Source organism: Silene latifolia, chromosome 3, assembly GCF_048544455.1.
Source record: "Silene latifolia isolate original U9 population chromosome 3, ASM4854445v1, whole genome shotgun sequence".
NCBI lineage: Eukaryota > Viridiplantae > Streptophyta > Magnoliopsida > Caryophyllales > Caryophyllaceae > Silene > Silene latifolia.
The window spans coordinates 107,831,900-107,848,225 of record NC_133528.1 but is presented as its reverse complement, the minus strand read 5'-3'; the positions used below and the strand labels follow the sequence as shown (position 1 = coordinate 107,848,225).

The window sequence follows — 16,326 nt, the reverse complement described above, 5'->3', positions numbered from 1 at the left end:
ATTTTTGGACTTGTTATGCTCGAAAAATGAATTTTTTCATTATTAAATTCGGATTTAGGTGAAAAATAGGTTAATATGAGTTAAATTTCGAATCTGGTCATAGAAAATTAATATGTTGTCACATGCAATTTTACAAGATGTGTGTAAAATAATTGGCTATAAAGAAGTCTTTTTGCATGATTTTTGGATTTTTGAAGAAAAATAGCATAAATAGTGACATTATTAGTGAAAAATTAATAAAATATAATCTATGACTTAGGAAAAATGTCTAATGTTGCATTTTATTATATTTTTCAGATCTATAATTGAAAAGTTAATGAAAATAATTTTTCCATGTCTTTATGATTATTTTATTAAAAATCGATAAACCGCAACATTGTTTTTCCGGGAAAATTTCGAAATTTTTAACCTAAGATTTTGAACATTATGAGTGTCATGGTAATTTTCCAAAATGTTCATGAGTTTAAATTTCAAATTTTGAATTTATTTGAAATTTTATGATTTATTTGAAGTTTAATAGCTTATTTTTGTAATTTTGGTCCATTTATGAACAATTTTGTAAATATGGGTTAATTATGGTCAAATTATTAGTGAAGACTAAATTTTGAGTCCTAAGAGGTTAGGGTAATTAACTTATACATAAATATGAGTTTATGTATTTTTGTGATTATAAAAATGTTGAAATCACGCAAATCCGTAAAAACCTAGTAATATACGATATTGGCTAATTAAAGTCGATTTAACATAAAATTGAGCATGTTCATACATATTATAATGCTGCATTTTCTTTATGATTGTCATAATTTTAATTTATGTAATTTTTGAATTATGTAATTTTACTTAGTATGGCCTTAGATTTAATTGGTATTTCCCGAAATGTATGGGAATATCGATTCGGTTGTAATTTTTAATGTGATCTCGTATCACCGTTTTGTAATTTAATAGATTTATTTTATTTTAGTTACAAATGTATAATAGGAAATTATGTATTTTATTATGTAATTTTATACATTCCGGAGTTCCCAAAGACGGATTTCTTCAAGAATGGCGATACATAAAGACGGTGTTACCTCGAGATGCGTGCCACAACCGAAGTTCAAGGGACCAATGGAGTTGGTTTCCGAATATGTAATAGTTAAATAGTTTTTCTATTTTAGGAAAGGCCATACTAGGATTTATTTATCTTTATGCTTGCATTTTATTTTATGTCACATGCATCGCTAAATCGCCATAACTAAAACATGCATCCTTATTTTATCGAGTTTATCGACCGTGTCAATTAGAATTATCGTAGTTCACCGCTTTAGTTCACTTAAAACGTGATAGATAATAAATTGACATGACCTCTCGCTAAAACAATCAATTGAGACATAGCCTTACCAAATATTAGAAACCATGAAAACCTATTTCGCGAGGGAGTGCGCTCGGCCCCACCGGGGTACAAACCTTGTTACGTAGGGGAAGTGGGTGATGAATGTTAATCCACCGAATTCATGTTGATAAGGGATGTATCGGCCACACCGTGCCCAAGTTAATGTGGGTTTGGATCATGGACACATTTATTCGAAATTTGGATTAAACTCAACAAAAGTATTTGATAAGGGATGTATCGGCCCCACCGTGCCCTTGTCGATGTGTTTTGGGCTAAAGATAATTGTTAATGTAATATTATCGACCAAGAGTTCTAAAAGTAGAACCGATTAAACGTTAATCCACCGAGTTATATTGATAAAGGATGTATCGGCCCCACCGTGCCTAAGTCGATATGAATTTGGGTCTTGGAATCATTTATTATAGTTGGGTAGAGGTCACTATATAAATGTTCATATCTTGTTAATTTGCAAGTATGATTTTAAAAAGACAAATGTTAATATTTCCTTCCTCCATATTTATAGTGCATTACAATGAATCCAACAAATGCTACCGCACCAATAACTATTGAGTCATATCACAATGTTCTTGACGACATATGCTCCAACAATGATTTCGATACTACTAGAGAACTTCATTTCGGGATAGGTTCGGATGGAAACCTTAACTTCATCACCTCTTCTAAACCACCCACTTCTACTAGACCTCGTGTGAGTCCGTCTCAGGAAGACTACCTCATGCGATCTATAGGGTCTTTGTCTCTGGAAGATAAAGATGCCAAAGCTAGTGGGAGCTCTAGCAATCAAGTTCTTGCTTCAAAGGGCAAGAGGTTCAAGAAGAAAGGAAAGAAAATCAAAAACTTCAAGCAAGTTAATGATGAGTGCCATTATTGCTATGGCATGGGACATTGGCTTAGGAATTGTCCCATGTATTTGCGAAATATAAGGGAAGGACTCATTACTCCAAAAGGTACAATTCCTAAAGAAATTTATGTTATTGATATAAATTATACTTCCACTACAACATGGGTACTAGATACCGGTTGTGGTTCTCACCTTTGTAATCATTTACAGGGTTTAAGAGATGTGGAGAGGCTTAACAAGGGAGATGTGGATCTACGCCTTGGAAATGGAGCTCGGGTAGCGGCCGAATCCAAGGGAACTTATGTTTTAGCTTTGCCTAATGGATTTGAGTTGTATTTGCATAATTGTTTTTATGTGCCTACGCTCTCTAAAAACATTATTTCAATCGCGTCTAGACATGGACGGTTTTTGTTTTGTCATTAAGAACAATCGTTGTACTATTTCTAGGAATGATTTGGTTATTGGCCAAGCTTCTTCCATAAATGGCATTTACATTTTAGAGACCTCAAATCCGACGAATGATATTTATAACATTCAATCAAAGAAACTCAAATCAAGTGACCCAAGTGAAGCGTTCATTTGGCATTGTCGATTAGGTCACATAAACGAGAATCGCATCAAAAGATTAATTTCGACTAATGTGATTACACCATTTGATTATCAATTATATGGTACATGCGAATATTGCCTAATTGGCAAAATGACTCGTAATCCTTTTAGTGGTAAAGGGACACGAGCTAGTGAGCTATTGGGACTCATACACACCGATGTATGTGGACCAATGACTATCACCGCTCGTGGTAATTATGACTACTTCATAACCTTCACCGATGATTTAAGTAGATATGGGTATATCTATTTAATGAAACATAAGAGTGAAGCGTTTGAGAAATTCAAGGAATTTCAAAACGAAGTAGAGAACCAATTGAATAAAAGGATTAAGGCACTACGATCCGATCGTGGTGGAGAATACCTTAGCCTTGAATTTGATTCACACTTGAAAAGTCGTGGTATTATATCACAACTTTCTCCACCCGGAACACCTCAACTTAATGGTGTTGCCGAAAGGAGAAATCGAACCTTACTTGACATGGTTCGATCCATGATGAGTCAAACCGAGTTACCGAACTCGTTTTGGGGATTTGCTATACAAACCGCAATTCGATCTTTGAACAATAGTCCCACAAAGTCCACCGAAAAGACTCCATGTGAGATGTGGACGGGTAAGATCCCGAATATATCCTATATGAAGATTTGGGGATGTGATGCTTACGTCAAAACTAAGAACGACAACAAACTTGCCCCAAGATCCGAAAAATGCATCTTTGTAGGTTACCCCTCGACCTCTCGAGGATATTACTTCTACAAACCTCAAGATCATAAAGTGTTTGTGTCTTGCGAGGCTGTCTTCTTAGAAAGAGAATTTATTTCTAAGAGACGGAGTGGGAGAAATTTTGAACTTGATGAAGTTCAAGAGCCACAAACCGAGATAGAGACGCAAGAAGATGTTCCTTCGTCGTCTAACGCGGTTGTACCTCCTCCACTAAGAAGGACGGGCCGAGTAATTCGCCATCCCGATCGATATGTGGGACTTATCGAGGAAGATGGAACAATCTATGTATTGCTTATGGAAAGTGATGAGCCCGCCACCTACAAGGCCGCAATCTCTAGTCCAAATTCCTCCTTATGGCTTGAAGCCATGAAGTCCGAAATGGATTCTATGCATGAAAACCAAGTTTGGGACTTGGTAGATTTGCCTAAAGGGGCAAGACCCCTCCAATGCAAATGGATATTCAAGGTCAAAAATGGCATAGAAGGACATGACGATGTCTACAAAGCTAGGCTAGTGGCAAAAGGATTTACCCAAGTCCAAGGTCTCCATTATGATGAGACCTTCGCCCCCGTAGCCATGCTAAGATCCATACGGATTTTGTTAGCGATCGCCGCATTTCATGATTATGAAATATGGCAAATGGATGTCAAAACCGCTTTTCTAAATGGGCATTTAGAAGAGGAGGTGTACATGATACAACCCGAAGGTTTTGTTGATTCTAAAAATCCTAACAAAGTGTGCAAGCTTAAGAGATCCATTTATGGTCTTAAGCAAGCATCTAGAAGTTGGAATCATCGATTCAATCATGTTATAAAGGAAAATGGTTTCACTCGAAATATTGAGGAACCATGTTTATACATGAAATTCAGTGGGAGCAATGTTGTGTTCCTAATCTTGTATGTCGATGACATACAACTCATTGGAAATGATATTTCAATGTTGTCTTCTGTTAAGAAGTGGTTAGGTAACCACTTCCAAAGGAAGGATTTAGGAGAGGCACAACGCATATTAGGTATCCAGATCTATAGAGATAGATCCAAGAGGATATTGGCACTAAGTCAAGAGTCTTATGTTGATAAGATTCTTCGACGATTCAGCATGGACAAATCCAAAAGGGGTTTGGTACCTATGGTAACCGGGACGATATTGAGCAAGACTCAATGTCCCTCCGAACACCATGATGTTGAACGCATGAAGTTGATCCCTTACGCTTCCGCTGTTGGATCAATCATGTATGCCATGATATGCACACGTCCTGATGTCTCGTATGCCTTAAGCATGACGAGTAGATATCAAGGAAATCCAGGTGAGAGTCACTGGATTGCTGTCAAGAACATCCTTAAGTACTTGAGAAGAACTAAGGACTCTATCCTTGTGTTTGGAGGAGACACTGAGTTGCGTGTTAATGGATACACGGACTCAAGTTTTCAAACAGATAGAGATGACATGAAATCACAAGCTGGTTTTGTTTTCATGCTCAATGGTGGTGCCGTAGTGGAGAAGCTTCAAGGAAGTCAGAATCATGGATTCGACAACGGAGGCTGAGTACATAGCAAAGATCGGAAGCGCCAAGGAAGCTATGTGGATCAAGCAATTCACGGAAGGTCTAAAAGTAGTACCTACCGCCAATGATCCCATCATTCTCTATTGTGATAATAGTGGGACGATCTTCCAAGCTAAGGAGCCGAAGTCTAGTAATAGATCTAGACATGTACTTAGAAAATATCATGTAATAAGAGATTTCATTGAAAGAAAGGAAATTGCGATTTGTAAGGTTGGGACGGATGACAACATAGCCGATCCGCTCACCAAGCCTTTATCGCAGGCTAAACATGATGGACATGTTACGTCCATGGGACTTAAACGTGTACCAAATTTTTGTTAGATTTTGAAATGAAATAAAAGTGTTGTTTTTGTTCATGTTCACAATCACATTTGTCTTTTATCTTTAATTTATACATTGTTACATCCAAACGGGTTGTGAAGACAATTGAACCCCGTTAAAGTGAACACGGATTAACATAGTATTTGCCCATAGTCACTTGTATGAGGTGACGTCTCGAAGTGACTAGAGTGTGAGGCGATTGATGGCAAGTTCAAGTGCCATAGAGTCATGTGAGATGACTAGTCGATCACATAGGCAGACTGTTAGGAACATTTTGTCGGGCCTTATGACCGCTTATAGAGTTACGCAAATTTATATAGCCTGGTCGTGGCGAGAGCTACTATAGTATTCAAATGAGTCGATTCTTTTGACTAAAGACTGTTCACCTAAGATGGCACAGTTTTCGATTAACTTTGATTTGTGTTACTACGACCTTCGTAAATGGGGTCAAATGGGCATATTTTGGGTTATGATGGTCGTGGCTAGTCGAAGGGAATGAGTGCGATAGGAATTGTCCACCCCTAGTCGGGGTTATAACAATATCTCGGGGCCACTCGAGGAGTAATGAATCGAAATGCGTGGCCACGCTCGGAAGGAATCCAGAGTGGATAAATCCGGTCAAAACAGTTATTCTCCAGATCGAGGAAACCACTCTCGATATGATCACTTGCAAGTACGACCCAAAGACACCTTGCATTGAGTGGGAGATAGTAATAGGACAAGAGAATTGGTGACGCACACTTGTCGAGGACAAGTGGGAGATTGTTGGGAAATGTGTCGTCAACAATAGTGCGATCACATGATTTAAATATCATTATTAAATCTCATTTTAAAGAATACAATTGGGAAGTATTTTTACTTGTCAATCGTCAACATATATCGGTAATGATTGGTGACTAGAGTTTGACATTACTTGTCGTGTGACGGTGGTGATCGATTGACCCCTAGGTCATACCTATAGGGCAACACTCTTAATTGATCATTTAATTAATCGTATAATGTTACGAGTTAATTAAATTACTTGAAAAATTGACGGACGATTTTGGAAGTAAAATTTACGTATCAAATTGAAATGTGATTAAATGAGATACGGTCTGAGTAATCGAATTGTATCGTTACTCGGATGAAATTGTTGTTTAAAGAAACAATTAGATTTGAATGAATTATTATAAATGCGATTTATAAACGGTAAAATATTTTGGTACAAGTAATTATGAATTACTAAGTCGATTTTTGTATATGACGTATTTTTATTGATACGTTGATTTTTAACATGTTAAAAATACATAACAAATTTATGTTACATATGACATGTGACATATTGACAATTGACAAAAATAAAATGGTTTTCATATTATCCATTTGGACCGAAATATTGGACTTAATTAACATATTCTTATAATGTTAATTAGTGTAGTGGAAGATGTAATCATTCTTTTTACACTAGGCATGCATACCTAGTGCTTCTTGTGGAAGAGCAACTAGCCCATGCATTGGCCTTCCTCTTCCTCCCAACCGGTTTTCATCTAGAAAAGAACAAGAGTTCTTTTTCTTATTTTATTTATCATTTACCATATGTATGTGTGGGTGATAATCATTATTCATTCTTACTTCAAAAATATTTTTAGAAAGAGAAAAACCTCTAAAAATCCCTCTCCTCTAACCGGTTTTAGAGAGTAAAAACCAAACAATTTTTGGTTCAATTTTTCACTAGATTAATATTATACTAGCTCAAATAATATTAATTAGATTAAGAGTTAGCTTTGGGTATTATTCCTAAGGAGAGATCCCACACTTGGATCTTGTTCTTCCATTAAAGGAAAGCTCAAGAACAAAAGAAAAGGAGATTTCTTTTGTGCCCATTTGAACCGAAATTTCAATGTAAGGATATGATTTCTTCTCTATTTTATTATATTGTTTGCATGCATAAAATCCGTATTTAATTTTATGACAAATTATTTCGACATATATGAGTATGTTAGTATGTATATAGATCTACATTTCCTTCAGCTTGTCGTGGACGATTTTTATTTTAAGATGTTTTATGTATTTTTTTTTATGTATATATGTTTCTGATTTTATTTTATGACGAAATATGTCCACAAAAACATTTTTAAGTAGTAAATGAAAATCTTGGTGTGTATCGGTAAACGGCTGAAACGGGTTAAAATGTAAATGAAAGATAAAAGTAAGGAAAATAGTGACAGGCAACAAATTTTTGGCGGGAGAATATTGACCATCAAAATTTTTGGCTCCAAGAGAAGAATTGGCCGGGGAAGAAAATTGTAGAAAAGATTGGTGGGCTCCCACCAATTAAATACTACTAAAATAAATATTTTACATGCACAAAGAGACTAAATAACATACAATGATACAAGTCCAGTAATTATACAATCCGTCTTGACCAATTTCATATCAATAACATATAAATAATATTTATAAAATCAATTGCAAGGGTCCCGGGCGGTTGCTTTCCTTTATTCAGTTACATGTAGAATGAGTGGCGGGGTGGTTGCAGACCTTCATAATCTTTATTTTGATTTTGGGCTCCATTAAAAAACGACCTGACATAAAATCCCCATGCTGACTCGTTGGGTTTCGAGTTACCATCCCATCCACTACGGCTCGAGTTAGTATCAGAACCATAATAAGATTGATTATTATAATGCGTGTCGCCGTAGTTAATGGTGTCATGGTTAAAGATATTTATACCCTCGGAGTGAGATGTTGTATCATAGTCATACCCACTACTTGGTTGATGTGTGGGTGGTTCAAAAATTGGATAATATGAGTAATAGGGGTCGATATTTGAACCAGTTGACTGACTTGCTATGGCATTTCCCGATAATCCTTGCCACGACGAATCGTGTAAGGGATGATCTTCGGCAACATTTTTTCATTTCCGACTGCGCTTCTACACTTTATTTGTTCTCTCGAGAGGGGCATCGGGGGTCATCCTATTAAAACCAGGGGGGTGGTCGTCAAAACCTACATGTATCGCATTACTTTGATCGTGGTAGGAGTGCATATACCCACCACCACCTTCACCTCCATCGTCGTCTCCATTGCCATCCCCAGATCCATCGTCACTACTTGATAGAGTCAATACATATTCCCTTGTATGTTGTTGAACGTTGTTATGATATGGAAATGGTGGACCAGCAACTCTACTATCTCCTTCACCGGGCTCTTGATAATTGCCATCATTCTCATCATCATCAATTTCTATCCACTCTGCATCCTCCTCGCCGTTATAAAATGCTTCTTCTGTTTCATCCAACCAAGTATTTAGTGGATCTGAACAATCAAATATATTATCCAAATTAATTGGATTGAAACTTTCGGCAATCTCCTTTTCGCTGCGCCTCGTTTGATGTTTTGCTCTTTAACCACATATTGTACATCAAGTACACAATCTGGTGTAGTTTCTTATACTTTAAACTGTTTCTTGTTTTTGTGTGAACAAGACTCCACATACTCCAATTCCTTTCACAATTAGAAGATGATGTGGTTTGACTTAACAGCTTCACAACTATCTTCTGAAGATATGGAGCACTGTCGCCATAAGTTAACCACCATGTAGCTGCATTTAAGAAATATATTCATGATAATTAAATCTAAACTATTATTTCTAAATTATGAAATTTTCAAATCAATTATTACCTGGATCCATGTGCTTTATCGCTCTCTAGGCTACAGTACTTGCAAAACTATCCATCTTTTGCTCATACATGAACAATTATAAATAATAAATTTAATAAATTAATGACAACCATGTGAAACACATATAATGGTATTTGTAAAAATCAATAATAATTTTTATAATAACTAACCTCAGTTGATGCTCTAATTTCACTGTCAACATCTCCGACCAATTTTGCAATAACGTTCTTCACGCCTTTCTTTATTTCCACGTCTAATGAAAGTGTATCCACTCCATACAAGAATGTGGAATTAAAGTAGAATCCTTCAAATAAACATAAATAAATCAATAATAATTACAAAGTTTCACAGTGAACCAAATAATAATTAAAAATATATTACCTGCCGCATGTAGATCATGATGAAGTTGAAAGTTCCGTCTTTTATCGATCATAACCCAATATTGCTTATAACTTGAACAAGTTTCCTTAATAGCCAACTTACATCGTTCCATTGCCTCATAGATATATCCCATAGTAGGTAAATTATCTCCATCAACTAACCTTAATACTCGGACGATAGGCGCTTGGGTTTTTAAGATTTCCTGTGCCTTTTTCCAAAATTTGGCTACGGAGGTTGATGGACTTCTAGAGAATAGTTCACGAATTTCCACAGCCATCTCATCACTATCATTGTATTGGCAAGTTAGCCAACCAGGTGAACTGAACATATTTTGTAATCCAATCTTTTGTTCCACGACACTTTCTAACATAATGAAATTTGTAGCAAACCTTGTCATCGCTGGACGTAGTAGTTCTTTTCCATCGGTAAATTTTTTCATGTAATTAAATACCCACCTTCGACGTTAGATAAATCTACTCACCTCTTTAGCTTGTTCAATCACTGCATGAATGCTTTTCCTCTTACCCAAATCTTCTAAAAGAAGATCAAGACAATAGGCTGCGCAAGCTGTCCAATATATGTGTGGGTATGTTTCCATTATCTTTTTACCACCTAATTTAACAGCAGCCTCATTATCTGTTACTATCTGAATCACTCTTTGTGGACCAATTTCTTCTACTACGTCTTTCATAAGCTTGAAGTAGTAGTTTTCGTCCTCGCGCAAGACATTTGAAGCATCAACAGATTTATGAAAAATAGTACCACGAACTGAGTATACTAAAAAGTTAATAACGTGCATGTCTTTTGGACCTGTCCAACCATCACACATTATTGTCACACCTCTTTCATCCCATATTGGAGCGAGAGTCTTTATATAGCCCTTCATTTCTTTGTACGCTTCGGGAAGATATGCCTAAGTAAATAAATGAATTAAATAAATAAAGAAATAAATGTTATACGTGTATATATAACATTAAAAATATGAAAATAAATGTTCACATACCTCGGCTATGTCATATGTTGTAGGAGCTCTTAACCCCTCCCCAACTTCATGTATTGTTTGCATTAAAGGATTTGCATATGGAGACTCTACCGCTCTAAATGGAATATTAGTATCAATTATGAAATTCCCTCAAGCTTTGAGCAATTTATTCTTTGCCTTTTTTAACCACCCGGTGTTAATCTTTGACTGTTTCTTTTTCGGACAATCTTTCTCAAGTTCAACGACTCTGGACCTCAATCTAGATCTTGGGCTTATTGTAGGTTCAAACGTACTACCCCTTCTCATACCTGTTTCTTGGACGGACCCTGACCGATGCAATTGTGGGTCAATCTACTACCTCCCTCACCATATGCAAATTGTCTGTACGGGCGACGATGGTCGGCCTCATGTTGCATCCAGCTTTGGTACCTTTCATGTGCTAATCGTTGATCGATATCATCATCTTCTTCATCGTCATCATATTGGGTATGCCGATATGAACCTACCATTTCTTCTTCAAATTCTTGAGCACGTTTTGCTTTATCTTTTTTTGCTGCCTTGAAATTATCTAAGAGATTCCTCATTTCTTTCCGCACGTCTGAAGAGACTTTAGGACAAGGTGCAACATTTCCTGCTTGGTTAGCCAAATGTTCCTTCAATCTTGTAATTCCTCCGCTCATCGTTTTATTGCAAAATAAACATTGAACTCTTCGACCTGCTTTATCAAGCCGAGTTCGAAATCGCCATGCAACGTCTTCATTGTTAGGCATTTTGCTAAACAATTTCAATAAAATAAATTAATTATTGGATTAATTATTTAAGTTTTCACGAATTATTTGTTAGTAGGTTTTTAACTAAAGAATAATTTCAAGAATATAAATGAATAATTGGATTAATAATTTCAAGAATATAAATCAACAAATAAAATTGCTAAATACTACAATTATAAATTAAACTTAACAAAATTCAAGAATATACTACAAGTCTACAATGATAAATCAAATTTAACAAAATAATACTAAAATCTACAATTATAAATAAAAAACCGTAATAATACAAATACAAACTAACATTTTTATTGACTTAGGTCATTAGTCATTACTCTCATTAGGTGAGTAAATGGTCCTTATTTTCAAAAAAAAAAGGTGAGTAAATGGTACCAAACTTGCCACGTCCCCACCACTATAACCACTTAATTAATTAACATATTTAACTCCCCCCAACATCCTCCTTCATCCCAATCTCCCATCTTCATCTCCCTTCATCTCCAATTTCCCATTCTAACCCAGTAACCAGACCCAACTCTGTGAAAAATTAAAAATGAACCAATTCATTATTAATACTCAAATAAGATTATTTCATCTCCTTTTTTCCTCTGCTCCGCTGCTCGTCTTCAACCTCGTCCCGATTGTACATGCGGCATACAAGTAATGGTGATATCAGTAGAGAAGGAAAACAATTATACGATACTACAATACCTTAGCGTTCTTCACTTCTTCAACAATTAAGATCCGCAAATAAGGTAAGTTTTTTTTATAATTGCTTAATTTGGATAGATGGAACCGTAGCTTTTATAGATGAGATTGAGCATAAATTTACAATTATTTACATAGCAATAATTTACCTTTTGAATTCTTTTTAAAAGTTTTTTTGTTGGTTTTTTATTATTGTTGAATCTGTCAGAAGATATTTTCTTTTTGCCTTGGTGCGGTCATATCGGCCGAGTCACTCGATACCCGAGTTGACTCGGATTACTCGGCCGATTTTTGGCCTCTTTCAAACTACCCGATTTATCTCGGAGTATTGTGTATCGGCAACCATCGATACTGATACATCTCGGGCGAGACGAGACGTATTGGCCGAGATTTAAAACCCTGGATATACTTGACCTATTACAGGTTTGTCACAAATATATCCGTCACAAAAGAGACTCACTGATTTTTAAAATATTCCAACTTTGTGTCATGACTGCCTCATAATCAAATCAAATCATAAAGGGTTCAGTAAGCAGAATCACATATTTCAACTTTGTTACAAGCTTACAGGATAACATCCCACCTTTTATGAGAAAATATGTAAAACTCAGCATGGTGAAACAAATACTGAATCAGCAAAAGTACCCAACACAATATCCGAGATAAACAATCGTATCTGAAAATTCAACTAAACTAACCAACAACAACTACTTTATGGCAGGATACCATGGTGTCAAACATAAGCAATGTTGTAAACACACATTATATCAGAAAGACGGGTAATACTTACCGGATGTTTATTAAAAATAACTGATTTACTCTATCGTACTGGATCCACCATTGTTAAGGTAATACTTTATCGCACTAAAATTATCAAGCGGTCACACGGGCTCATAATCAACTGAAAAACATTAGTTCACAAAACCGAATTCAGGTACAGATGCGGTACCTGAAACAACAACAACAAGGTTAATAACTTGAGCATATTATTCCATGTAATGTTCCGTGGTTCCAAAAATGTAAACAAACTTCCACAGGTAGATTAATTCATCCAAAACCTAAATCTGAACTTAATGTAATTGCACATTGAGAATCAACTGAAACAATCAACATCCATTAAAGCAAGAACTTGAGAACAAGTAAACAGAGTTGAAAAGGGAACGGTTAAACAAGCGAGAAAGAAAAACGATAACAGTAATTGACGAAAAGAACTACTACGACCAAACCAGTAGCCACCACTACCAATCCAGGCCAACCAAAAATACGCTTGATCACGGAATAAAGCTTAAACTGAAAGCCACAACCAGAGAGACAGACCCTCTAACCTCGAGACTAATGGAGATTAGAATTTTAGGCAGAAAAATGCCCCAACCCTAAGGGTCGAAAAGCAACAATCTCCTTGAACAGGTCAAACACCAAAACAAACAATTGTATCAAATAAAAAAGAAAAGGAACATGGGTTGAACAGACACCCATCAAACACAAGTGCCGCACTTATGGCAACTTCCCCATATGAATCTCTAAAGTTTAGCAAAAATAGACCACACAAAGTAGGATATACTAATAAGAGGGGAAGACAAATCAAGAAGCAATGAAGAGCAACAAAGAAAAGTATACGATCACCAAACAAGTGTTTGACCCACAACGGATTTAAAGCACTGGGTAATAAATTGAGCTCAAAATCAAGAAATAGAAATGAAATATTGAACCAAAACATAAAGAAAAAAAAAATCACTCCGAATGGACAAAGATGAAGAAGATCAGGGACAAACCGACATACTAGTTTCAGAGGACATAGCTAGGGGTCGGAGATAATATGGAAACGCAAACAAGAATGGAGAAGGAGGATAGAGTAGTGGCATAAAGCAAATCAAGAAAATTAAACCGTGATCGAGCGTAGGAACAGCCAGAGATCGACTGCATAATAGCCATATCCCTGGTGGTACCCGTGGGTGGAGGCAGTGATGGCAGGGGGATGGCGGTGGCAGTAGTTTAATGGTTTCTTAGTGTAAAGGAAAGGGTGAGGGGAGAGGCAGTTTATTGGCTCGTAAATAGTGTAATTGTGGGGGTTTGGGGATTAGGGCATGTGAAGACTGAAGAGGCGCGCGCAAAAAAATACGGAATAATCAGTTGTTTACATGATAGCGCGCAATCTTTTTTTAATATGTCGATCAATATGTCTATTGCAATTAAAACCGCCGCAAAAATTTTTTGTGGCGGTTTTTGATAAAGAAGCGTTATTATTTATCACTATCTTTAGTGTCATTATTAATGTCAGTTGTATGAATAACCGCCACAAATGATCTATGGTGGCGGTTTTGACTTAAAACCGACACAAATAATTTATTTTATCGTGACGGTTCTTTATTAAAACCGCCACAATAGACTTACTATAGCATAAAAATTTTGTTCCCGCCCATTTTTTTTGCATTTTATGTCGTTTCCTATTAGAACCGCCACGATAGCGGCGACACGATAGGAGGTTTTTCTACTAATGTCATGCATTCAATCTCCTTAGGGGTAGAGGGAGACTGTGACTTGCTCAAAGTGATCCCTTGACCCATTGGTAGAAATCCTCTCTTAAAGTCTTTCATATTAAACCGGTTAAGAACTTTGTCAATATAAGTTTCTTGACTCAATGATAATATCCTATTGGACCTATCTTTATAGATCCGGATACCCAATATTCGTTGTGCCTCTCCCAAGTCCTTCATCTGGAAGTGATTCCCTAGCCATTCCTAAACGGAACTGAGCGATGGAATGTCATTCCCGATGAGTAATATGTCATCCACATATAGGACACGGAAAGCAACCTTACTCCCACTAAACTTCATCTACAAACACGGTTCTTCAATACATCGAGTGAAACCGTATTGTTTAATAACATGATCAAAGAGATGATTCCAACTCCGAGATGCTTGCTTAAGACCATAGATGGACTTCTTGAGCTTACACACCTTCTTAGGGCTAGATGTATCCACAAAACCTTCAGGTTGTGTCATGTACACTTCCTCTTCTAGAATCCCATTCAAGAAGGCGATTTTGACATCCATTTGCCAAATCTCATAATAATGAAATGCGGCAACCGCTAAGATTAACCTAATAGACCAAAGCATAGCGACTTGAGCGAAGGTTTCATCATAGTGTAGACCATGAACTTGGGTGAAACCTTTTGCCACCAATCTAGCTTTGTAAACATCTATATGTTTATCCACGCCGAGCTTTATTTTATATATCCATTTACACTGAAGGGGTCTCCCTCCCTCAGGTAAATCCACCAAGTCCCATACTTGGTTCTCGTACATGGAATCCATTTCGGACCGCATGGCTTCTAGCCAATGCGACGAGTCGGGACTAGACATGGCCGATTTGTAGGTAGTGGGTTCGTTACTTTCCAAAAGTAACAAAACACCATCCTCTTCGATGTTACCAAGGTGGCGGTCAGGTGGATTAGAAATCCTACTTGAATTTCTAGGAACAATTACCGTTTCAAAGGAGGAGGGAACGTTATCCTCCACGTTCTCCTCTACCCCATTCTCAGTTTGTGGCTCTCAAACTTCGTCAAGTTCAAATTTCCTCCCACTCTATCTTCTAGAAATAAACTCTTTTTCTAGAAAGACAGCATCACGAGCCACAAACACTTTATTCTCGTTTTTATTGTAGAAGTAATAGCCACATGTTTCCCTTGGATATCCTACAAAAAGACATTTGTCAGACCTGGGTGCAAGTTTATTGTCAGACTTGATCTTGACGTACGTTTTGCAACCCCAAATGCGCATGAATGACAAATGAGGGACTTTCCCTGTCCATATCTCATATGGAGTCTCATCGGCCGCTTTAGTCGGGCTTCGATTTAGTGAAAATATTGCAGACAAGAGGGCAAAACCCCAAAACGAATCAGGAAGCTCGGTTAGACTCATCATAGACTGAACCATATCTAATAAAGTTCGGTTTCTCCTTTCGGCCACACCATTTAATTGTGGTGTGCCAGGAGGAGTCCATTGTGATACTATACCACAATCTTTTAGGTGTGAATCAAATTCAGAATTTAGGTATTCACCACCACGATCGGATCGTAGGGTCTTAATTCTTTTATCCAATTGGTTCTCTACTTCATTGTTAAACTCCTTGAACTTGTCAAAAGCTTCACTTTTGTTCTTCATCAAGTACATATACCCATATCTACTCAAATCATCAGTAAAAGTAATGAAGTACTGAAAACCTCCTTTAGCGGTGATGGTTAATGGTCCACACACATCCGTATGTATGAGAGCCAAAACCTCACTTGCTTGTGTCCCTTTTCCCGCAAAAGGTGCACGAGTCATCTTGCCTAAAAGGCAAGACTCGCATGTACCTTAAGATTCGAAATCAAA

At 36.7% G+C, this 16,326-nt stretch overlaps 1 protein-coding gene across 1 annotated transcript; it reads right to left on the bottom strand.

The window, feature by feature from the left end:
* Window positions 1-9,959: 9,959 nt before the first annotated feature.
* LOC141649462 (uncharacterized) lies at window positions 9,960-11,158 on the bottom strand. The gene is made up of 2 exons (XM_074458153.1): window positions 10,787-11,158; window positions 9,960-10,409 (listed from the first exon to the last, which is right to left on the bottom strand). The coding sequence occupies exons 1-2, from the start codon at window positions 11,156-11,158 to the stop codon at window positions 9,960-9,962; spliced, it is 822 nt and encodes a 273-aa protein (XP_074314254.1).
* Between the last annotated feature and the right edge of the window lie 5,168 nt (window positions 11,159-16,326).